We start from the raw sequence: 22,182 nt of genomic DNA, 5'->3' as shown, positions 1-22,182 counted from the left end.
ATGGGCCAACGAAAAATACAAAAACCGGAAAAACAATTGATTCCGAATTTGCCAGTGAACGGCATAAAATGGTATGCGAGAGCGCAAGAGCTTATAAGTGGAATCAATGTGATAAGTTTGTATTGTGATGTGAAAAAGCATTTGCTTCGGATGGGGCGTAATAGAAAAATCATTACGATCTTGGCTCGTGAAATAAAACTCGATGAGATCATCTGGAGAATAGACTTCTAAACCATGTCGCAAAAATTGCAAGAGATGTAACATCATCCGCTGAGAAACGGGTATTGTTGCAATGAAGGCGTTTAGAAAAAACTTTTTTTAAAGCATTGTAGATTGTGAAACATTTCCGGAATGATCCCACTCTCAAATGGGATATTAAAGATCTTTGAAACACCTTAATTGTGCGTAAACACGGTCTTGATTTGATTCAAAATATCTTGTTAAATAAGATCTAGAAAAATATGATGTAATTTGTTTGTGATTTGTTTGGAAAAGGAGCAGAAATGATTGTGGGTGTTAATACATTTTCGTATTGTGTACTTGTTCATCGGGAAGTGTATCAACAAGGAAGCGACATGGACAATTCGGCCACTTACAATTATTGGATTTGATTTCTTTCTTTCCTAGTTTTATATGAATAACTACAACCTGCTTGTATTTCTTGTTGCACTCCATACTTAAGCACTCGATATATGTGAGTTCGTGATCTTGGATCTGCATTAAAATGAAATGATTTGGAAAGAATAAAGGAATATTTGAATATATTGGTCTTATTTTGATAAGCTTGGTTCGTTGTTTTGAATAGCTTGGCCTTCTAATTCAAATTTTGATCTTTGAAAATTAGGTGAAATAAACTAAACATTAAATGTAAAACTAGGGATATGAAATTTTGGTGTACACCACTTGTATTGCCGGATACCATTGTGTTCAAATTTTTTTCTGAAATTAACTTTAAAAGTATTAAGTAAGATCATGAGATATAGCAATATATGTTTAAACCAACTTATATTTTGTTTTACACCACTTGTATGTGCCGGATACCATTGTGTCAAATTTTTTCTTGAAATTAACTTTAAAAGTACTAAGTAAGATATGAGATATAGCAATATATGTTTAAACCAACTTATATTTTTGGTTGTACACCACTTGTATGTGTGCCGGATACATTGTGTTCAAATTTTTTCTGAAATTAACTTTAAAAGTACTAAGTAAGATCATTTATTTTGCATAATATAATGCCAATATGGTTTCTTTTGATTTTATTTCATTTATAAGCAAATCAGATTTACCCAAAAACTCCACTCCATAAGCGTCCTTTGCTAAATTAAAAAAGTGACAATGGGCTAGTCTGTCCTTTCTCCTTATTAAATGAATTTTTGATGTTCTTAATTCTAAATTTCAGAATCTTTGAGTAGAATTTCATTAAAACAATGAGATTGAGAATTAATTTTAAAAACATCAAGCTACTTTATTTTGATAGTAAAGTTGACGATAGAGACCGTTTGGTCAGAAAAAATCTGATAATTTTTTTGTGATGAGTCTTTCTTTTATATATAGACCTATATCAAAAAATATTCAAACATATATCGATCAAAAAACTTTTTTGATAATTATTGATCAAGAAAACATTCCAAACATTTTAGAGAAAGCAAATCTTGATCCAACTCTTTTCAAAACTCTTCTTTTGCAAGGTAAAACAAAAATATTCATTACCAAAATTATATAAATTTGTTCAAAAAAATGCAAAGTTTGTGTTACATCATTTGAAGACGCTATTAATATTCTTAAAACCTACGAAAACCTGTTTGAAACTTGAATCATCATCTGGATTAATAGATTTTTTACTAAACACATAGAAAATCAAAAAAATCAAACACAACTTCAAAATATCAAACACAACTTCAAATGAAATATAACAATTTAATATTCAAAATGCACAACTCATGAACGAAATATTCAATGTCATAATGAAAATAATCAATTACAACAAAGAATCAATAAAATTACGACAATACATGAAATTCCATTGGAAGTCAGATTTTGACACAGCTTACATTTTCCTTAAAGAATTTCTAAAAAGCGTGATAATTTCCTTGAAGGACTTACAAAGAAGCGTGATAATATTAAAATGCCTATTTCATGTGCAGTTGGATTAGTGAAAAGCGAAACTCAGATGAAAATAAATCTTGCTTGAAGCATGTATTAATGGGATTTCCAATTTGTTAAATTCTCTTACCGATCAGGATGTGACAAATGCAATTGATAAAAACGGAAATAATTGCTTACTTTTTCATCAGCTAATGGACGTCTTGACATCGTTAAAATATTTATTGAAAACCGATTGACAAGAACTGGCGTAATAAAACTAATGGAGATAGTCCTATTTTTCGTGCATCACAAAATGGCCATCTTGAAGTGGTTAAATATCTGAAAAGTATCGGATGTGATATTACATGTTGTATTTTAATTGCGTCAGAAAATGGTCATCTTAATGTAGTTAAATATCTTATTTCAGTTGGAGCTGATCCAAATGAAAAAAATAGCAACGCATATTCTCCAATACATCTTGCATCATTTAATGGCCATCTTGAAATAGTGAAATATCTTATTTCAGTTGGAGCAAATCCAAACGAAAAAATGAATGATGGATGCTGCCCAATAATTCTTGCATCAGAAGAAGGTCATCTTGAAGTTGTTAAATATCTGAAAAGCATTGGTTGCGATGTGAATTCAAAACAAAATGATGGTTCTGGCTGCATTTGCGGTGCATCATTTAATGGCCATATTGATATAGTTAAATATCTTATTTCAGTTGGAGCAGATCCCAATAGAAAAGATAATGACGGATATTCTCCAATAATTGTTGCATCAGAAGAAGGTCATCTTGAAGTTGTTAAATATCTTAAAAGTATCGGTTGTGATGTTAATTCAAAACAAAATAATAATTCAAGTTGTATTTTACTAGCAACACTTTAGTTAGTATACCTATCTTGGTTATGGTGGCACTGCGTTCCACCTTACCCAAGATAACGGTTTGACAATTTACAAAACCGTTAACATATATTTTACAACACAAACGACAACACTAACTTAACCTTAAATATTTATAAAGCCGCCAACCACTTCACCTCACTACGTTTTCACAAACGACTTCACTACTGTAAAAAAATAAACGTTCTCACTTACAAAAAGTATTGCAACTCTTCCATTGCTGTGCTTCACACATAGTTCATATTCTTCAGTATCGCTTGTGCTCGAATCGTCAGAGTCAAAGTCACTGTCAAAATAAATGTTAGTAAGTTTTGACAAAGCTAATGAAACACGTTTACCGTTTGTATCTATTGCTTGTATATATCTTCCATAATGCTCTTTGTCATAAACGCTCAAACTAACTTTACCCTTTCTCCCTCGTATCTGATAGAATGTATTTTCACGAGGAACGAAGAACAAATTCTTGAACTCATGACCGTTGTAGTTTGTTATCTCAATAGTTTTCGTCATTTATTTAAAAATAAACTTAAAAAATAAACTTAAAAATAATGATATCACCACCCTCACACGTATGAAAACATAGCACAAAAATAAATTTAGGTGAAGTGTGAGATCTCACCTCTTTTTTCACCTCTTTTTTCACCCTGTTGAATTCATTGCTTTATTCTCACTTCTCTCTTTCTCCAACTCTTCTAACTTCTTCTTAAGTTCAGCAATGTGTCCTCATGAAGTTTAATCTTTCTCAAAATTCCTTCTTTATCTAATGGTTGCTTTATCTTTCTAAACTGAACTCTACATCCTTCATAGTATGAATGTAAAAACCTTCTGGAATAGTTCCTGATTTAATGTATTCTACCAAAAACTTTTGTTTCATTGCTTCAGTGACTTTAGTCGTCATTTCAATCAAATAAAATTTTTAATATTAAATAAAAATAACGTTATTTTTTTCAGTAAGGAAACGCAGGAGTTTTACGATTTATTTGAGGAGTAGGTTCTGGTTTAAATGTTGGAGTCGGTTTAGGAGTTACTTTTGAATAGGAGTTTGTACTTCCATAGGTTCAGGAGTCATTGAAGGTTTTGCTTGTGAAGGCGTTGGTTTTGACGTTGGTTTTGGCGAAGGTGTTGGAGTTTGTTTAACTTCAGCTACTTCAGTATTATTTTACAACATTTGCTTTATTTCTTTTCAACATCATAACTGCTCCTGCTGTAGCTAGCAAACCTAGTGGGAGACCTATCTTATATAAGGACTTGACCAAATGCTATTTTTGACAGGAGCTGGTGGAACACCTAACCTTGGTGAGACTGCTCTTTGCCATTGTGCAGCTCGTAAGAAATATTCAATAGGTGCTCCATAATCGTTTGGTAAAGTTTGTTTCATAGATGGTGAAGGTTCACGAGAGCTTGATGAAGAACTCATTTATAAGCTTTAAAAAACGTTCATCCTTTATTCCTCACTGTCGTCCGCAGCTAAGTTATAGTCATCTAATCTTATTATTGGATTCCATTAGCACGCACCTGAATGGCAAAACAACAATCCCTCATAAATCCAATAAGTGGCTTTGGTACATTTAAGTTGCTAGTTCAATAGGTCCTTTAACAGACAATTTGTATGTTATTGGAGCAGTAGATGTTTGACTTGCTGGAAGCAAAAGTCCACTTCTGTTGGAAAACCACATAAGAAATGTGTGTTGTCATAACTATCCCATTTATGTTCCACACTACCATCATCCACCAATGACCTCATAACATCTTCATTAAATCCAATCATATCATTGTTTGTATTGCAAGCGTTCGCAACCATTTCATAAAATACAGGTCCATATGATTTTTCAGGTTCTGCAGGCATATTTCCATAAGCTCCCATGGAAAGCTGAAGATATTTTAACTTAGGGTTCTCAAAATTAACATAATAGTTGTCTTTCTTTCTAAATAGTGCCCAAATACTTTTAACATTAATAGGCGTATAAGCTGCTGTAAATGTTGCACTTGAACTATCTGTATTCTTTGAGAATGAACCGTCCATAGGAATCCAATCCATAACTTTAACAGGAAAAACATAAGCCTCGTTTGTATAATGTTCTACAAGTTCTGTATAAATGTTAGGGTCTAAAGAGAAGATTTTGGATGAATGAAACATTCATTAAAATCCATCTTTGTTCGAAATAGTTGCTGGGTTACAGTTGTAATAGTAACTGTTCCACTAGCTTCTATTGCCTTCGTTATCATAGTGAATGGTTCATTCCATGGAACAAATTTATTTGTCGGTGGATTTGAATCTGAAGCAAATGCAACTTTAAGAGTTGGATTGAAAGCAACGATATCATTTACAGATATAGATGTGCATTGTAAGGCGTCGCTACTGAACTTTACTTTAAGCTGAAGTTTCCTCCAAAAGCTGGAATAAATCGATATGCTTCTAATGGAGGAATCTTCTAACAGGAATTCTTAAACGAAGCTTAAAATCAAATGATTTTCCTGCTGTTTGGACCACTAACAATTTGTCCTGTTCTGCATGTTCCCGAATGACTCCATACATCTTCATGTCGAGTCTTTGAGAAAACATCTACTTTCTTTATTTGTTCGGTAGTTTGTGAGTTTGAAGTTATATATGCTTCTTCTCTTGCGTGTCTTGAGAATATACGATACGACCATTTGCAAGGATTTGATATCCAGCAACTGCATAGAAAGCGTCATCGAAACCAATCCAAAATCCTGGTGGGTTTGTTTTATTGGAACCTGAACCAATTTTTTTATCTACAATAAATTGACCTTCCATTTTATACGTAATGAATGTATTGTAAAGGTCCAACTATATTTCACCGAGAGGTGAGAGTTGAATGTTACCCATGTGTTATTTTAGCAGTTCCAGGTTGTGGGAATCTTTGCGTCAGAATATTTTCTATTAGTGTCACCAATTTGACTGCATTGTCTATGATATCGAAATATGAGCGAATCTGATGAATATGCTCTGCTGGAGTAAATTCGTTTAACTGTTCGTTCTGCATGTATTTACTTCAAGTAAAATATCTATTTACTTCATTATTCTCACTCTTCTTCTTGCATTCGTGGTGGAAGTTGTTTCTTGACATTTTCAATGAACTGTATTCTCTTTTGTCTCAACTTCTTTCACTGGCGGGTCAGGATTTTTGACTCGGTTTGTTTTTCAATGAAATTCACGAACTTTGCAATAAGCTCTTGGTTCGTTATTGAAAGTACATCTGGCTTCTTTTCTTCTGGTCTATTGACTTTTCAGTTTGAACAGAAGGTTTTATATGGGCTTCGTGGACTTCACCCTTACCATACACCTTAATGTGTCGCTTTCTGCATTCGCTAATGGAACCTTTCTTTTTCTTACGTATATTTTACCATCTTTACTCTGACTTACGTAATAGAAGGATGTTGTATTCCTCTTGCGTCATTTCTAATATAATAGACTCTCGCTCTGATTTTGACAAGCTCATTTTACATCGGTTAAAGTTTTAATTTTGTTTTTTATCTGCAGTCAAATGACTCAGACAAGCCCTACGGACAAGACCCAAGGGGCATAGATGTTGAAGCATTGAAGAAAGAAATTCGCGAGCAAATTTTATCCGAACTGAAGGAAACAAACAAGAACAAAAGCCAGAGAGACCAAGAGAGAAACTTAGTGAAAAACAATTGCTGCATTAGCTGCTGGAAGACAGAAAGAACCCACGTTTGCTGGCGAAGAAAGCTAGAGAAGAAGCTGAAGCAAAAGCTAAAGAAGCTGAAGCAAAAGAAAGAGTAAATGGTTTATTTTTATCCGAATTAAATGTATAGACAAATACCTTTATCTGTTGCGTTCAGTAGTGAAAACCCTGACGTCAAAATAAAGGGGAACAGAGTAACGTTTAAGTTTCCACAGATTGGATTGTGAACATAAATGAAAGAGAAGTACATTGGCATAACATCTATGTATATAACACGTGCATTTAGGAAAGTTGACTTTATACTTCAAGTCGAGATAGAAAATGACGAACAGTCTTTAAGCGCCCAAAACATTCACATATACAAATACTTTAAAGACGTACAACATTGTTGCAATGTATGATTTCATTTAATGAAATGTTCGAGAAAAAGTTTAACATTGAAGTACAAACTTTACAGCCTTTACGTGAGTTTCTTGCACAACTGAAAGAAGAAGGTAGTCAGCCACAACTTATAGACTTTCATTATGAATTTAATGAAAATGAAGATGGAACACATGACTGTCAGTTTGTTTATATATTCACCATTCAATGAAGTCGCTAAAGAGAAAGAAAATCCATTACGTATAAGATTTCAAATCTCTGAACCAGTGATGATTTCAAGAATGTTTTCAATTATGATGCAATGCTTCCGAGGAAAAATGAATTTTCAAAGATTGTAACACCTGGCATTTGGGATAGAAAGCAAGCTTATCTTTTCTCTAATATAGCCAAAGGCGTTGAAAATGAGTTCATTGGTCATACAAGAACTTCACCACTTCCTAACCCTAAATACTATAAATTAACTGGCTTCAATCGTGAGTTTTGGATAGACATGTTCTCCACTCATGACCATAACTGCCCAGTGTTCTTACCTCCAGACCATAAGGACTGTCTCTACATTGAAGCACAACTCTTAAACTCTACCATCGCAGTATGTAAAATCTACGCTAGTTTTATTTTTTCTGAAAATTTTTATTTGAGTGAAAGGCATGGAAGGTGAAGGACATTGGCAAACACTCGAACTGACAATGACTATGAAATCTTTTCAGAGTACCCATATCCAATTAGGCGCATAAGTAACAAAAGAGTTTTAAGTGAGTTTGACAACGGTGATGGTTATATTTGTGTTTATTTAAACACATAAACTCTTTAAGCATAAAATTGTTGCAAATCAATTTATACCGAATCCTGAAGGACTTCGAGAAGTAGACCATATAAACAGAGACAGAGGAGACTTTCATATCTCAAATTAAGGTGGGTGTCAAGAAGACAAAACATGAGAAATATTTCTGGTTCGAATGGCTTTGGTTTGACATTGTAGACACTCTTCCTGAAGATGCTGTTGAAATTATACAATACTCTAAATTTACTCTAGAAAATTACTACTATGTCCCAAGTGAAGATGTCTTTTACTATTTCATGGGAACTCAATACAGACGAATGAATGTCTAAGACAGTATATAGCAAAGATTATATAAACATTACAGATGTAGAAGGAAGAAGAACAAAGCTGTCTATTGCAAAGTTTAAGAGAGACAATGGTTATACATAAATGACAAAAATATATGACCTCATTATTTTATCATGAATGGTCTCACTGCTGACAAAAATAAATGACCTCAGAACTTAAGCTTTCTTATGAATGAAGTCTTAGTCTGAATAGAAAAGTTAAACTTTTCAGCAAAGCAAGGACTAGAAGATCTTACATAAGTCAAATCCAATCTCTTGACATCATGAAGTGCTTTGTAAAGTTTCATTAAACTGAACTCAGAGTCTTTGTCATATGTTCCAACAGGTATGTGAATGTTCTTATCTTCATTGTAATTATAGCATTGTATAGCTTAAGGAAACATTTCATTAGCTGTTAAAGCAAGAACGTCTTGTTTTACACCTTTACAACGTGCATGGAATGCAACTTCATTTAAATCATTCGTGAGTAAGTCTATGTAAGTCTTCTTTCCACAAAATATTGACTTGTATGCTAAACTTTGTTTATCTTTTGTGATTTCTGCAAAATCAGAATGGAACTGACCTAATGTTTTACCAATAAGTTCTCTACCGTATCTCTTCTGAAATTCCTGAGCTAACAGTGGGATGTCTTCATTGAAAATATGCATGCTATCGCAGTCCTGGTAAAATATTTGAAGACCCATGTCCTCAGCAGTACAGAATACTTCATTCATAATACGTTTTGACATTGATAGAATATTTACACCAAGTGGGCAAAAGTTAAAGTGTCTGCAAATGCTTTTCGTTAGCTTGAAAATAGTTTTATCTGAACCATCCAAACCTTCGAACTTCACTATATGGTTGTAGTTTCTGATGGCATATCTTATAGCATCTTTGTCATCTACTATGGTTATTTTTGACTCAATAGGAGATAAAATGGTTTTGCCATAAATACTGTTCAGAATGAGTTTTATAATTTCTTGTAATGGGTTTTCTTCTTTCTTATACTTTAACCTTAAGTTGAGACAAAAGAGAATGTACAGTTCATTGAAAATGTCAAGAAACAACTTCCACCACGAATGTCAAGAAGAAGAGTGAGAATAATGAAGTAAATAGATATTTTTATCTGAAGTAAATACATGCAGAACGAACAGCTAAACGAATTTACTCCAGCAGAGCATATTCAGGTTAAAGTATAAGAAAGAAGGAAAATCCTTTGCAAGAAAATATAAAGCTCATTCTGAACAGTATTTATGGTAAAACTATTCTATCTCCTATTGAGTCAAAAATAACCATAGTAAATGACAAAGATGCTATAAGATATGCCATCAGAAACTACAACCATATAGTGAAGTTCGAAGGTTTGGATGGTTCAGATAAAACTATTTTCAAGCTAACGAAAAGCATTTGCAGACACTTTAACTTTTGCCCACTTGGTGTTAACATTCTGTCTATGTCGAAGAGAATAATGTGTGAAGTATTCTGTACTGCTGAAGATATGGGACTTCAAATATTTTCCAGGACTGTGATAGCATGCATATTTTTCAATGAAGACATTCCAAAGCTTGCAGCAGAGTTTAAGAAGAGATACGTAGAGAACTTATTGGTAAAACATTAGGTCAGTTCCATTCTGACTTCGCAGAAATAACACCTGGAAAACAAAGTTTAGCATACAAGTCAATATTTTGTGGAAAGAAGACTTACATAGACTTACTCACGAATGATTTAAATGAAGTTGCATTCCATGCACGTTGTAAAGGTGTAAAACAAGACGTTCTTGCTTTAACAGCTAATGAAATGTTTCCTGAAGCTATACAATGCTATTACAATGAAGATAAGAACATTCACATACCTGTTGGAACATATGACAAAGACTCTGAGTTCAGTTTAATGAAACTTTACAAAGCACTTCATGATGGTCAAGAGATTGGATTTGACTTATGTAAGTCTTCTAGTCCTTGCTTTGCTGAAAAGTTTAACTTCTCAATAACGACTAAAACAAGCTTTATTCGTAAGTTGAAGTTCTGAGGTCATTTATTTTTGTCAGCAATGAGGTCATTCGTGATAAAAATAAGCCGCTAGCGGCAAGGGAAGCCCATGTGGTCATTTACAATACTGCGATGGTAGAGTTTAAGAGTTGTGCTTCAATGTAGAGACAGTCCTTATGGTCTGGAGGTAAGAACACTGGGCAGTTATGGTCATGAGTGGAGAACATGTCTATCCAAAACTCACGATTGAAGCCAGTTAATTTATAGTATTTAGGGTTAGGAAGTGGTGAAGTTCTTGTATGACCAATGAACTCATTTTCAACTCCCTTACTTAAGTTTGAATATAATATAGCTTGCTTTCTATCCCAAATGCCAGGTGTTACAATCTTTGAAAATTCATTTTTCCTCGGAAGCATTGCATCATAATTGAAAACATTCTTGAAATCATCACTTGGTTCAGAGATTTGAAATCTTATACGTAATGGATTTTCTTTCTCTTTAGCGACTTCATTGAATGGTGAGAATACAATGAATGACAGTCATGAGTTCCATCTTCATTTTCATTAAATTCATAATGAAAGTCTATAAGTTGTGGCTGACTACCTTCTTCTTTCAGTTGTGCAAGAAACTCACGTAAAGGCTGTAAAGTTTGTACTTCAATGTTGAACTTTTTCTCGAACATTCATTAAATGAAATCATACATTGCAACAATGTTGTATCGTCTTTAAAGTATTTGTATATGTGAATGTTTTGGGCGCTTAAAGACTGTTCGTCATTTTCTATCTCGACTTGAAGTATAAAGTCAACCTTTCTGAAAGCACGTGTTATATACATAGATGTTATGCCAATGTACTTCTCTTCATTTATGTTCACAATCCAGTCTGTTGGAAACTTAAACGTTACTCTGTTCCCCTTTATTTTGACGTCAGGGTTTTCACTACTGAACGCAACAGATAAAGGTATTTGTCTATACATTTAATTCGGATAAAAATAAACCATTTACTCTTTCTTTGCTTCAGCTTCTTTAGCTTTTGCTTCAGCTTCTTCTCTAGCTTTTTCGCCAGCAAACGTGGGTTCTTTTGTCTTCCAGCAGCTAATGCAGCAAGTTGTTTTTCACTAAGTTTTCTCTTTGGTCTCTCTGGCTTTTGTTCTTGTTTTTGTTCCTTCAGTTCGGATAAAATTTGCTCACGAATTTCTTTCTTCAATGCTTCAACATCTATGACCCCTTGGGTCTTGTCCGTAGGGCTTGTCTGAGTCATTTGACTGCAGATAAAAAACAAAATTAAAACTTTAACCGATGTAAAATGAGCTTGTCAAAATCAGAGCGAGAGTCTATTATATTAAATGACGCAAGAGGAATACAACATCCTTTCTATTACGTAAGTCAGAGTAAAGATGGTAAAATATACGTAAGAAAAAGAAAGGTTCCATTAGCGAATGCAGAGAGCGACAACATTAAGGTGCATGGCAGAGGGTGAAGCCCATATAAAACCTTCTGTTCAAACTGAAAAGTCAATAGAACAGAAGAAAAGAAGCCAGATGTACTTTCAATAACGAACCAAGAGCTTATTGCAAAGTTCGTGAATTTCATTGAAAAACAAACCGAGTCAAAGAACCCTGACCCACCAGTGAAAGAAGTTGAGACAAAAGAGAATGTACAGTTCATTGAAAATGTCAAGAAACAACTTCCACCACGAATGCCAAGAAGAAGAGTGAGAATAATGAAGTAAATAGATATTTTTATCTGAAGTAAATACATGCAGAACGAACAGTTAAACGAATTTACTCCAGCAGAGCATATTCATCAGATTCGCTCATATTTCGATATCATAGACAATGCAGTTCAAATTGGTGACACTAATAGAAAATATTCTGACGCAAAGATTCCATCACAACCTGGAACTGCTAAAGATAACACATGGGTAACATTCAATCTCTCACCTCCTGGTGAAAATATGTTGGACCTTTACAATACATTCATTACGTATAAAATGGAAGGTCAATTTATTGTAGATAAAGAAATTGGTTCAGGTTCCAATAAAACAAACCCACCAGGATTTTGGATTGGTTTCGATGACGCTTTCTATGCAGTTGCTGGATATCAAATCCTTGCAAATGGTCGTATCGTATATTCTCAAGACAACGCAAGAGAAGAAGCATATATAACTTCAAACTCACAAACTACCGAACAAATAAAGAAAGTAGATGTTTTCTCAAAGACTCGACATGAAGATGTATGGAGTCATTCGGGAACATGCAGAACAGGACAAATTGTTAGTGGTCCAATTACAGCAGGAAAATCATTTGATTTTAAGCTTCGTTTAAGAATTCCTGTTAGAAGATTCCTTCCATTAGAAGCTATTCGATTTATTCCAGCTTTTGCAGGAAACATTCAGCTTAAAGTAAAGTTCAGTAGCGACGCCTTACAATGCACATCTATATCTGTAAATGATATCATTGCTTTCAATCCAACTCTTAAAGTTGCATTTGCTTCAGATTCAAATCCACCGACAAATAAATTTGTTCCATGGAATGAACCATTCACTATGATAACGAAGGCAGTAGAAGCTAGTGGAACAGTTACTATTACAACTGTAACCCAGCAACTATTTCGAACAAAGATGGATTTTAATGAATGTTTCATTCATCCAAAGTCATTCTCTTTAGACCCTAACATTTATACAGAACTTGTAGAACATTATACAAACGAGGCTTTATGTTTTCCTGTTAAAGTTATGGATTGGATTCCTATGGACGGTTCATTCTCAAAGAATACAGATAGTTCAAGTGCAACATTTACAGCAGCTTATACGCCTATTAATGTTAAAAGTATTTGGGCACTATTTAGAAAGAAAGACAACTATTATGTTAATTTTGAGAACCCTAAGTTTAAATATCTTCAGCTTTCCATGGGAGCTTATGGAAATATGCCTGCAGAACCTGAAAAATCATATGGACCTGTATTTTATGAAATGGTTGCGAACGCTTGCAATACAAACAATGATATGATAGGATTTAATGAAGATGTTATGAGGTCATTGGTGGATGATGGTAGTGTGGAACATAAATGGGATAGCTATGACAACACACATTTCTTATGTGGTTTTCCAACAGAAGTGGACTTTTGCTTCCAGCAAGGTCAAACATCTACTGCTCCAATAACATACAAATTGTCTGTTAAAGGACCTATTGAACTAGCAACTGAAAATGTACCAAAGCCACTTATTGGATTTATGAGGGATTGTTGCTTTGCCATTCAGGTGCGTGCTAATGGATCCCAATAATAAGATTAGACGACTATAACTTAGCACGGACGACAGTGAGGAATAAAGGATGAACGTTTATTTTTAAAGCTTATAAATGAGTTCTTCATCAAGCTCTCGTGAACCTTCACCATCTATGAAACAAACTTTACCAAACGATTATGGAGCACCTATTGAATATTTCTTACGAGCTGCACAATGGCAAAGAGCAGTCTCACCAAGGTTAGGTGTTCCACCAGCTCCTGTCAAAAATAGCATTTGGTCAAGTCCTTATATAAGATATGGTCTCCCACTAGGTTTGCTAGCTACAGCAGGAGCAGTAATGATGTTGAAAAGAAATAAAGCAAATGTTGTAAATAATACTGAAGTAGCTGAAGTTAAACAAACTCCAACACCTTCGCCAAAACCAACGCCTTCACAAACAACACCTTCAATGACTCCTGAACCTATGGAAGTACAAACTCCTGTTCAAAAGTCAACTCCTAAACCGACTCCAACATTTAAACCAGAACCTACTCCTCAAATAAATCGTAAAACTCCTGCGTTTCCTTACTGAAAAAATAACGTTATTTTTATTTAATATTAAAATTTTTATTTGATTGAAATGACAAATAAAGTCACTGAAGCAATGAAACAAAAGTTTTTGGTAGAATACATTAAATCAGGAACTATTCCAGAAGGTTTTTACATTCATACTATGAAGGATGGTAGAGTTCAGTTTAGAAAGATAAAGCAACCATTAGATAAAGAAGGAATTTTGAGAAAGATTAAACTTCATGAGGACAACATTGCTGAACTTAAGAAGAAGCTAGAAGAGTTGGAGAAAGGAAGAGAGTTATAAAGCAATGAATTCAAGGGTGAAAAGAGGTGAAAAAAGAGGTGAGATCTCACCACTTCACCTAAATTTATTTTTGTGCTATGTTTTCATACGTGTGAGGGTGGTGATATCATTAATTTTTAAGTTTATTTTTATTTTATTTTTATTTTATTTGGATGTAAATGACGAAAACTATTGAGATAACAAACTACAACGGTCATGAGTTCAAGAATTTGTTCTTCGTTCCTCGTGAAAATACATTCTATCAGATACGAGGGAGAAAGGGTAAAGTTAGTTTGAGCGTTTATGACAACAAAATAATGGAGATATATAAAAGCAATAGATACAAACGGTAAACGTGTTTCATTAGCTTTGTCAAAACTTACAGGTATAAACTATGACAGTGATTTTGACCTATATGAAGAAGAAAGTGAGTCAGAAGATTATGAGCTGTTATGTGAAGCACAGCAATGGGAAGCGCTGCAATACTTTTGTAAATGAGAACATTAGTGGGAACGTTAGTGAGAACGTTTATTTTTTCATTAGTGAAGTCGTTAGCGAAAATGTTGGTGAGATGAAGTGGTTGGCGGCTTTGTAAATATTTAAGGTTAAGTGAGTGTTGTCGTTTTGTGTTGTAAAATATACGTTACTGGTTTTGTAAATATTTAAGGTTATATTGGTTAAGGTGGAACGCAGTGCCGCCGTACCCAAGATAACCATACTCTGTTAGCAAGACCAAAAGTTGTTCCAGACAAAGTTCTAGTACAAAAGAAGTACACAATTCCACAAGGAGTTGGATTGTTCGGATACCAACCTGAACCAGAAGAACTTCCAATGAGGTTGCAAGAACTTCAAGATGCTATAAACAAACTTCCATTGAGACATCCAATTGACGTCAAATTGTATTGGAGAGCATCTGAGTTAGGTCAGAAGGTTTTATATGAAACAGGTTGCTTCGACGATGTTTATGAGATAACAGGAGAAGTTTCTCAGAAGATAAGAGACTCACTTGAATTTCCACAAACTGGACCAATTGGTTGCGACAAGTTCGACTCAAACGAAAAGATATACTATGTCGACCTTAACGCTGCATACATGAGGTTTGTCCAATATATTCCGACTGGAATTCCAAACGAAGATGGTGAGTTCCCGGGAAGGAACTATACAGTTGGAAAAGTCATACAACAACTGTATGATATTAGGAAAGCTTCAAACCCCAAACTTGCAATGACACTCAAATTGCTTATGAATTCGACATGGGGATATTCCATTAAGAAACCTCAAGAGATGAAGAGTAAACATTATGAGAAGGTCGACAACTTTGTTGAAAGGTTTTCTCCTTTTGTTTTGAAGTACGAATTCACTCAAGGTCAAAGTGGCTTAGTAACCACATTAAAACCTATTGTCGAACATTGGTCTTACCCTCAGTTCGCAAAAGCAGTCCTTGACAACTACAACAAATTCTTCTCCGAAGTCAAATCCAAAGTGAAGGTTTACTATGAGAACATTGACGCACTCATGACGAACGAAGAAGGATACAACAAACTCATTGAAATGGGTTTAGTCGGTGAGAAGATGGGCTGTTTTAAGCTAGATAAGGTATTTTCCGAAGTTCATGTAATATCGAAAAGGAAATATTGGGGCATACTTGAAGACGGCACAGAAATAAAACATTGCATGAAATAAAAAATTTATTTTTTAAAAAGTGACATTTTTAATTTTATTTGAAATGTACGCTGAGTTTGTTAGTGAACCTCAAGTTGAAGGAAACTTGTTTGTTAGATGAGAAATATGAAATGGCATACCATTTTAAAACAATATATTCTTACATATATTAAATGCTTCAGGTTGAAAAACAAAGAACAAAAGTAGCAGATACAAAACCGTTAGACTATATCTTTACAAATGCTGGTAGGACTATTTCAGATGAAGAAATTTCATCCCGAGCATACAGGTTTGACTATCCAATTCGTTGGCTTCAAAGTCCTTCAGATGCAAAGGCAATAGGATTTAGAAGAGTTTTGTTTTCAAATAGAACTAACGCATTTATGTTCGCAGTATATTTTCATGGGCAGTATAAAGGTTCTGATGGTCTAATAGACAAATTTGACGAAATGAGAATCTTTACAGTTCGTTCAGACGAAAGTCTTGAGAAAACTCTAAATGACTTTCAAACTCAAATGAACAAATATTATTGGGAATTTCAAGAAAAATACGACTCTTTACTAAATGGAACATACTATCTGAAACTAGAATATGACAAGATGAACTCCACCGTTTCATTTCAAAAGATTGAAATTAACCCTCCAAGAGATACAGAGTTTTTATTTTGGAAAGTAGACAAACGTTCTTGGCACAATTTCTTCGGTTACTAAACCAGAACGAACCATTACCACCAGATGGTCCATTTAAATTTATACTTCCACCAGCAGATTTGATGGTTTATAGAAACGTGTTTGACCCTCAAAATGTTATGTGTCATGCAATTTTCAGTTCAAGCAACAATAGTTTTCTATGTATTGGTAAGGACTTTTATGACTTTGCTTCTAAATTCTACGAACCACCTAGTAACAGTTTCTCTGACTTTCAAGTTTGGTTCACAACAAATGGTGTGCAACATATTATTCCATTGTACTATGACTTTTATCTCGAATTGTCTTTCATATATAACTACGGAAAAGTGCTGAAAAAGTATTGAAAAATAATGTTTATGTTAGCATGTTAGATCTAACACGTTTTCTAACCTCATGAATTTTCATGAATTTCCTTAAGATAGAAAAAATAAAGTTAGTTTTATTTTGTATTTTTTTGTATAAAAGATATGATTTCAGGGATTTTTTTGACGAAGTGTTAACCTTCACTTCGTCAAAAAATAACAGTTATCTAATGAAAAAGTGTCATTTTTTGTATTTTTTTGTATAAAAGATATGATTTCAGGGATTTTTTTGACGAAGTGTTAACCTTCACTTCGTCAAAAAATAACAGTTATCTAATGAAAAAGTGTCATTTTTTGTATTTTTTTGTATAAAAGATATGATTTCAGGGATTTTTTTGACGAAGTGTTAATGTTCACTTCGTCAAAAAATAACAGTTATCTAATGAAAAAGTGTCATTTTTTCATTTTTTTGTATTTGACGAGAATGTTTAGGGTAGAAGGTTAGATCTAACCTGTTTTCTAACCTCTTTTCTCACCCTCATGAATTTTCATGAATTTTATATATTAATGTTTTCGTTATGCCACTTTGTGCCGTCAGTCAGTCAGTCAGTCAGTCAGTTTAGGAAAGACTTTAGAAAGTTGTTGGAAAATACGTCCTGGGAAGAGTATTATAAGGCATTTTGTGAAGAATATAGCAACCGCCGGAATTCAGACGGTTGCTTTTTATACAAAATTCATGCGGGAAATTCTTGAGTTTTGGTTGAAAGAATACGGTGGAGCCAAAAGTGGCTCGACCTCAAAACAAGCATTTTATGAGCTTACAAAGGGTGTTATGAATGAATTCAAATGTATTTACATACATCCTGACCTCGTTCATTTTGTTGCTGAATTCAGTAAAAATAATGTTTAGGGTAGAAGGTTAGATCTAACCTGTTTTCTAACCTCTTTTCTACCCTCTTGAATTTTCATGAATTTTATATATTAATGTTTTCGTTATGCCACTTTGTGCCGTCAGTCAGTCAGTTTAGGAAATTTACACCAAAAAATAATGTTTAGGGTAGAAGGTTAGATCTAACCTGTTTTCTAACCTCTTTTCTACCCTCTTGAATTTTCCCGAAATAAAAAATAAAGTTAGTTTTATTTTATTTATTTTTTTTATTTTGTATAAAAGATATGATTTCAACAATCGGCACAACAACAGTTCAAACAACAACAGCACCTAACTCGTTAGTCATGAATCCTACGTCAATGTTAGTAGAAATGAAAAGCTTCATTCCTTCTTCATTTACTTTCGAAACAGAAATACAAAGAATAAAGCAAGAACTTTTAACAAGTAATTTAGACTGTACCGCACAGGATGAAACAAATGAACAGTATCTTTATGACATGCAGGACATTATTGACCATTTACCCAAATTGCCTGAAATCCAACAACAAAAACTCACTATTCCTGAATTCGACGAAATTGAAGTCAAAGCAACTGACTCAGTAGAAATTAAGAAATTCATACGTAAAGTAAATTATGAATTCCTTGGTTTTCATTGCAACCATAAAGTTATGGACAAAGATTGCGACATGGTTTATAAGAATGTTTCTGACATATATAAATCTGAAGAATTTAAGACCTACGACAACTTTGTTTCATTAGTTGCAGAATGTGTATGGCAGATAAGAGATGAAGATAGAAGAGGTAAAGTATGGAATAAACAGATAAAACCAGCAACTTTTGAGTTAAAGAAAACCATTGGCGCCTTAGTTGTTCTAGCTGGTTTTATTTCAATGTATAACGCAAAAATGAACCCGCAATGTTCTAAATGTAAAGCAGCAATTAGGAAATATAACTATTCAGTCAAAGAGATAGAACGTATGAGAAACGACTATGCAGACTTAAAGAAAGAAATGACAAACATTGAGTTTGAAACAGTTGGAAAGATAGACAATGACACCAAAGTGGTTAGAATTGGTGATTTAAACGTAAGATACTCAAAGAAATACAACAAATATTCTTTGTCAGACATTATATCTCCATCTGGAAAGAGACCGAAGGACTGGGTTAGAATTGCTTCTACTCAGAAAATTTTGACAAGAAATCCTGAGCTTATGATATCGGTAAGATTCTATGGAACTGCAGCATATCTCATCGACAAAAGTCTTATACCAATAGTTTTGTTATGGTTAGACCCAGTTGTTGGATATAACTTCATAACATATGGTTCATTCGATACGGAACGTTGCAGTGAAGGCTTACTTTACATCGTTCAGAAACCGAAGGACTTCAATACAAAGAGATATAAGATAGGAAGGACATATAATATAACTCTAAGATATGACTCTACAGTCAATAGAGTCAAGGTTGTGTTTGTTAATGATATGAGAGCTGCTGAAACAGAACTACTTGAAAAGTTTGAGAAAATGTATGGTGCTCCCATAAAAGGTAAAGAAACGTTTGAAGTAGATGAGATAGATAAAGCTATAAAATTATTTGACGAAGTTGCTGAAAAATACATATAAAGCGTTTATTTTTGGTCTTTTGTGAAAGTCAGAAAATAAAGTTAGTTTTATTTCATTTATTCTTCATTTTTTTGTATGTTAGATATGATTTCAGGGATTTTTTTGACGAAGTGTTAATGTTCACTTCGTCAAAAAATAACAGTTATCTAATGAAAAAGTGTCATTTTTTTCATTTTTTTGTATAAAAGATATGATTTCAGGGATTTTTTTGACGAAGTGTTAATGTTCACTTCGTCAAAAAATGACATATGGCACGTGTCAAACCGTTGAGTTTTCACAAAATTTAAAAAATAACGTTTACCATGTAAAACGCTTATAAAATAACTGGGGTAGAAAACAGGTTAGAAAACAGGTTAGATCTAACCTTCTACCCTAAACATTATTTTTGTCTGATTTACGCTCATTACGATGAAGAAGTCTTGACAAAACATTTACGTTCATGTTTGACAAAACATTTACGTTCATGTTTGACAAAACATTTACGATGAAATCATGAAAATTCAAGAGGTTAGAAAACAGGTTAGATCTAACCTTCTACCCTAAACATTATTTTTGTCTGATTTACGCTCATTACGAAGAAGTCTTGACAAAACATTTACGTTCATGTTTGACAAAACATATACGAAGAAGTCTTGACAAAACATTTACGATGAAATCATGAAAATTCAAGAGGTTAGAAAACAGGTTAGATCTAACCTTCTACCCTAAACATTATTTTTGTCTGATTTACGCTCATTACGAAGAAGTCTTGACAAAACATTTACGTTCATGTTTGACAAAACATATACGAAGAAGTCTTGACAAAACATTTACGATGAAATCATGAAAATTCAAGAGGTTAGAAAACAGGTTAGATCTAACCTTCTACCCTAAACATTATTTTTGTCTGATTTACGCTCATTACGAAGAAGTCTTGACAAAACATTTACGTTCATGTTTGACAAAACATATACGAAGAAGTCTTGACAAAACATGTACGAAGAAGTCTTGACAAAACATTTACGATGAAATCATGAAAATTCAAGAGGTTAGAAAACAGGTTAGAAAACAGGTTAGATCTAACCTTCTACCCTAAACATTATTTTTGTCTGATTTACGCTCATTACGAAGAAGTCTTGACAAAACATGTACGAAGAAGTCTTGACAAAACATGTACGAAGAAGTCTTGACAAAACATTTACGTTCATGTTTGACAAAACATTTACGATGAAATCATGAAAATTCAAGAGGTTAGAAAACAGGTTAGAAAACAGGTTAGATCTAACCTTCTACCCTAAACATTATTTTTGTCTGATTTACGCTCATTACGAAGAAGTTTTGACAAAACATGTACGAAGAAATCATGACAAAACATGTACGAAGAAGTCTTGACAAAACATTTACGTTCATGTTTGACAAAACATTTACGATGAAATCATGAAAATTCAAGAGGTTAGAAAACATGTTAGAAAACAGGTTAGATCTAACCTTCTACCCTAAACATTATTTTTGCTGAATTCAGCAACAAAAATCATGAATTTCCTTAAGACAGAAAAAATAAAGTTAGTTTTATTTTTATTTATTTTTTTATTTTGTATGTAAAGACAGATATGTCAACAACAGAGAACACAACAACAGTTATAGTCCATGAAGCTATAAATGAAGAATATGAGTGGGTTCAGTTTAACAAACAACTCCGTCTCATTCGTTCGGTCAAAGACGATATGTACCAGATGCAAAGTATTTTGACAGCATGTTTTGCTCCAGATACCAAACATACAGACGATTGGTTCAAAAACCAAAGCACACCTGAACTTTTAGAAGAATTTCCTCATATGCTTGCTTCCCTCGGAAAACCGAGAGAAGAGATTCCGTATGAAAATCGTAAAAATTTGCCAAATGGTTTGAGAGGTTGGTATGTACATAGACTTCTTGTAAATGCTGTTGCAATGTGGGCTTCGCCTCGTTATGCTTGGTATATTTACAGACTTCTTGACGAAATTCATAGACAAGAACGTGAAGAGCTAGAGAACAAGCTTGAAGCAAAAGATGAAGTCATTGAAGCAAAAGACAAAAGCATTCAGAAAAGAATACCACGTTCGGTACCAAAAGGAAAGGAAAAGAACTATAAGTATATGATTTATACTGAAGAGTTGGAGAAAGAAGAAGACAGAGATATGGTTATGTTGCATTTAGTCAGAAGAAACAACAAAAGCTTTTACGACCTTGCTAAGATTTACAAATCTGACAGAAATTGGTTCTATCGCGAAAACTTACCGATTTCAATGACTCCAAATGAAGATGTGAAACAAATAGTTCAAGATACGTTACCTCAAACACACTATGATATGAAAGGTTGTACAATACTTACCTTCAAAGAAGATTTGCCATTGTTAAAGGAAAAAATAACAGAGTATTTTGACAACTTCAAACAAGTAGGGTAAATGCACTCTTTATTTTTCAAGCTTGACTTCAGATGGCTCAAGTAGCTCAATTAGGTAAATTGCCTCGTCAAATCCTTCTGGCATTCCGAGTCCTTCCATCCGACAGGAAAAATTTTTCCAGTTGTCCGTCCGTAAACCATTCAAATTTTCGAAAATTGAGAACTTTTTGGTCGAACTTCAGAAAAAGTTTTTCCTTCCGACAGAAAAAGTTTTTCCTTCCGACAGGAAAAGTTTTTCCTTCCAACAGGAAAAATTTTTCCTTCCGACAGGACACAAACGGATGACTGACGTTCCTCTTCCTGAATGCCTTCCAAAGCCAGAAGAACCGACAGACCCAGAACCACAACAGACTTACTTACTAAGACTAAACACTTAGA

General features: G+C 33.7%; 5 protein-coding genes and 5 pseudogenes across 10 annotated transcripts, besides 3 other annotated features; 7 read left to right on the top strand and 3 right to left on the bottom strand.

Moving 5' to 3' along the window:
• Positions 1 to 2: 2 nt before the first annotated feature.
• Positions 3 to 1,360: a mobile genetic element.
• Positions 1,361 to 2,974: 1,614 nt separating this feature from the next.
• Positions 2,975 to 14,938: a mobile genetic element.
• TVAGG3_0413020 lies at positions 3,939 to 4,408 on the bottom strand (annotated as a pseudogene). The gene has a single exon. A coding segment is annotated over exon 1 (470 nt).
• Positions 7,193 to 7,637, top strand: TVAGG3_0413010 (annotated as a pseudogene). The gene has a single exon. A coding segment is annotated over exon 1 (445 nt).
• Positions 8,318 to 8,750, bottom strand: TVAGG3_0413000 (annotated as a pseudogene). The gene has a single exon. A coding segment is annotated over exon 1 (433 nt).
• On the bottom strand, positions 10,255 to 11,110 carry TVAGG3_0412990 (annotated as a pseudogene). The gene has a single exon. A coding segment is annotated over exon 1 (856 nt).
• On the top strand, positions 13,496 to 13,954 carry TVAGG3_0412980 (repellent protein 1 family; the record flags this gene model as incomplete). Its single annotated transcript, XM_001310259.2, has 1 exon — positions 13,496 to 13,954. One exon carries the CDS (start codon positions 13,496 to 13,498, stop codon positions 13,952 to 13,954), a length of 459 nt encoding a protein of 152 aa, XP_001310260.2.
• Positions 14,939 to 14,986: 48 nt separating the features above from the next.
• TVAGG3_0412960 (DNA/RNA polymerases family) lies at positions 14,987 to 15,901 on the top strand (the record flags this gene model as incomplete). The annotated part of the gene is made up of 1 exon (XM_051233164.1): positions 14,987 to 15,901. A coding segment is annotated over one exon (915 nt), but the record flags the coding sequence as incomplete, so codon positions are not given.
• A 152-nt stretch (positions 15,902 to 16,053) lies between these two features.
• Positions 16,054 to 16,668, top strand: TVAGG3_0412950 (annotated as a pseudogene). Its single transcript has one exon. A coding segment is annotated over exon 1 (615 nt).
• Positions 16,669 to 18,044: 1,376 nt separating this feature from the next.
• On the top strand, positions 18,045 to 18,821 carry TVAGG3_0412940 (organellar and viral DNA polymerase type B; the record flags this gene model as incomplete). Its single annotated transcript, XM_051233163.1, has 1 exon — positions 18,045 to 18,821. A coding segment is annotated over one exon (777 nt), but the record flags the coding sequence as incomplete, so codon positions are not given.
• Positions 18,045 to 22,182: part of a mobile genetic element that runs on past the window's edge.
• Positions 20,972 to 21,805, top strand: TVAGG3_0412930 (KilA, N-terminal/APSES-type HTH, DNA-binding family; the record flags this gene model as incomplete). The annotated part of the gene is made up of 1 exon (XM_051233162.1): positions 20,972 to 21,805. The coding sequence occupies one exon, from the start codon at positions 20,972 to 20,974 to the stop codon at positions 21,803 to 21,805; it is 834 nt and encodes a 277-aa protein (XP_051102892.1).
• Positions 22,086 to 22,181, top strand: TVAGG3_0412920 (uncharacterized protein; the record flags this gene model as incomplete). The annotated part of the gene is made up of 1 exon (XM_051233161.1): positions 22,086 to 22,181. One exon carries the CDS (start codon positions 22,086 to 22,088, stop codon positions 22,179 to 22,181), a length of 96 nt encoding a protein of 31 aa, XP_051102891.1.

Source organism: Trichomonas vaginalis, chromosome V, assembly GCF_026262505.1.
Source record: "Trichomonas vaginalis G3 chromosome V, whole genome shotgun sequence".
NCBI classification, from domain to species: domain Eukaryota; phylum Parabasalia; order Trichomonadida; family Trichomonadidae; genus Trichomonas; species Trichomonas vaginalis.
The sequence above is the reverse complement of the archived record's forward strand: the minus strand, read 5'-3'. Positions and strand labels throughout refer to the sequence as shown.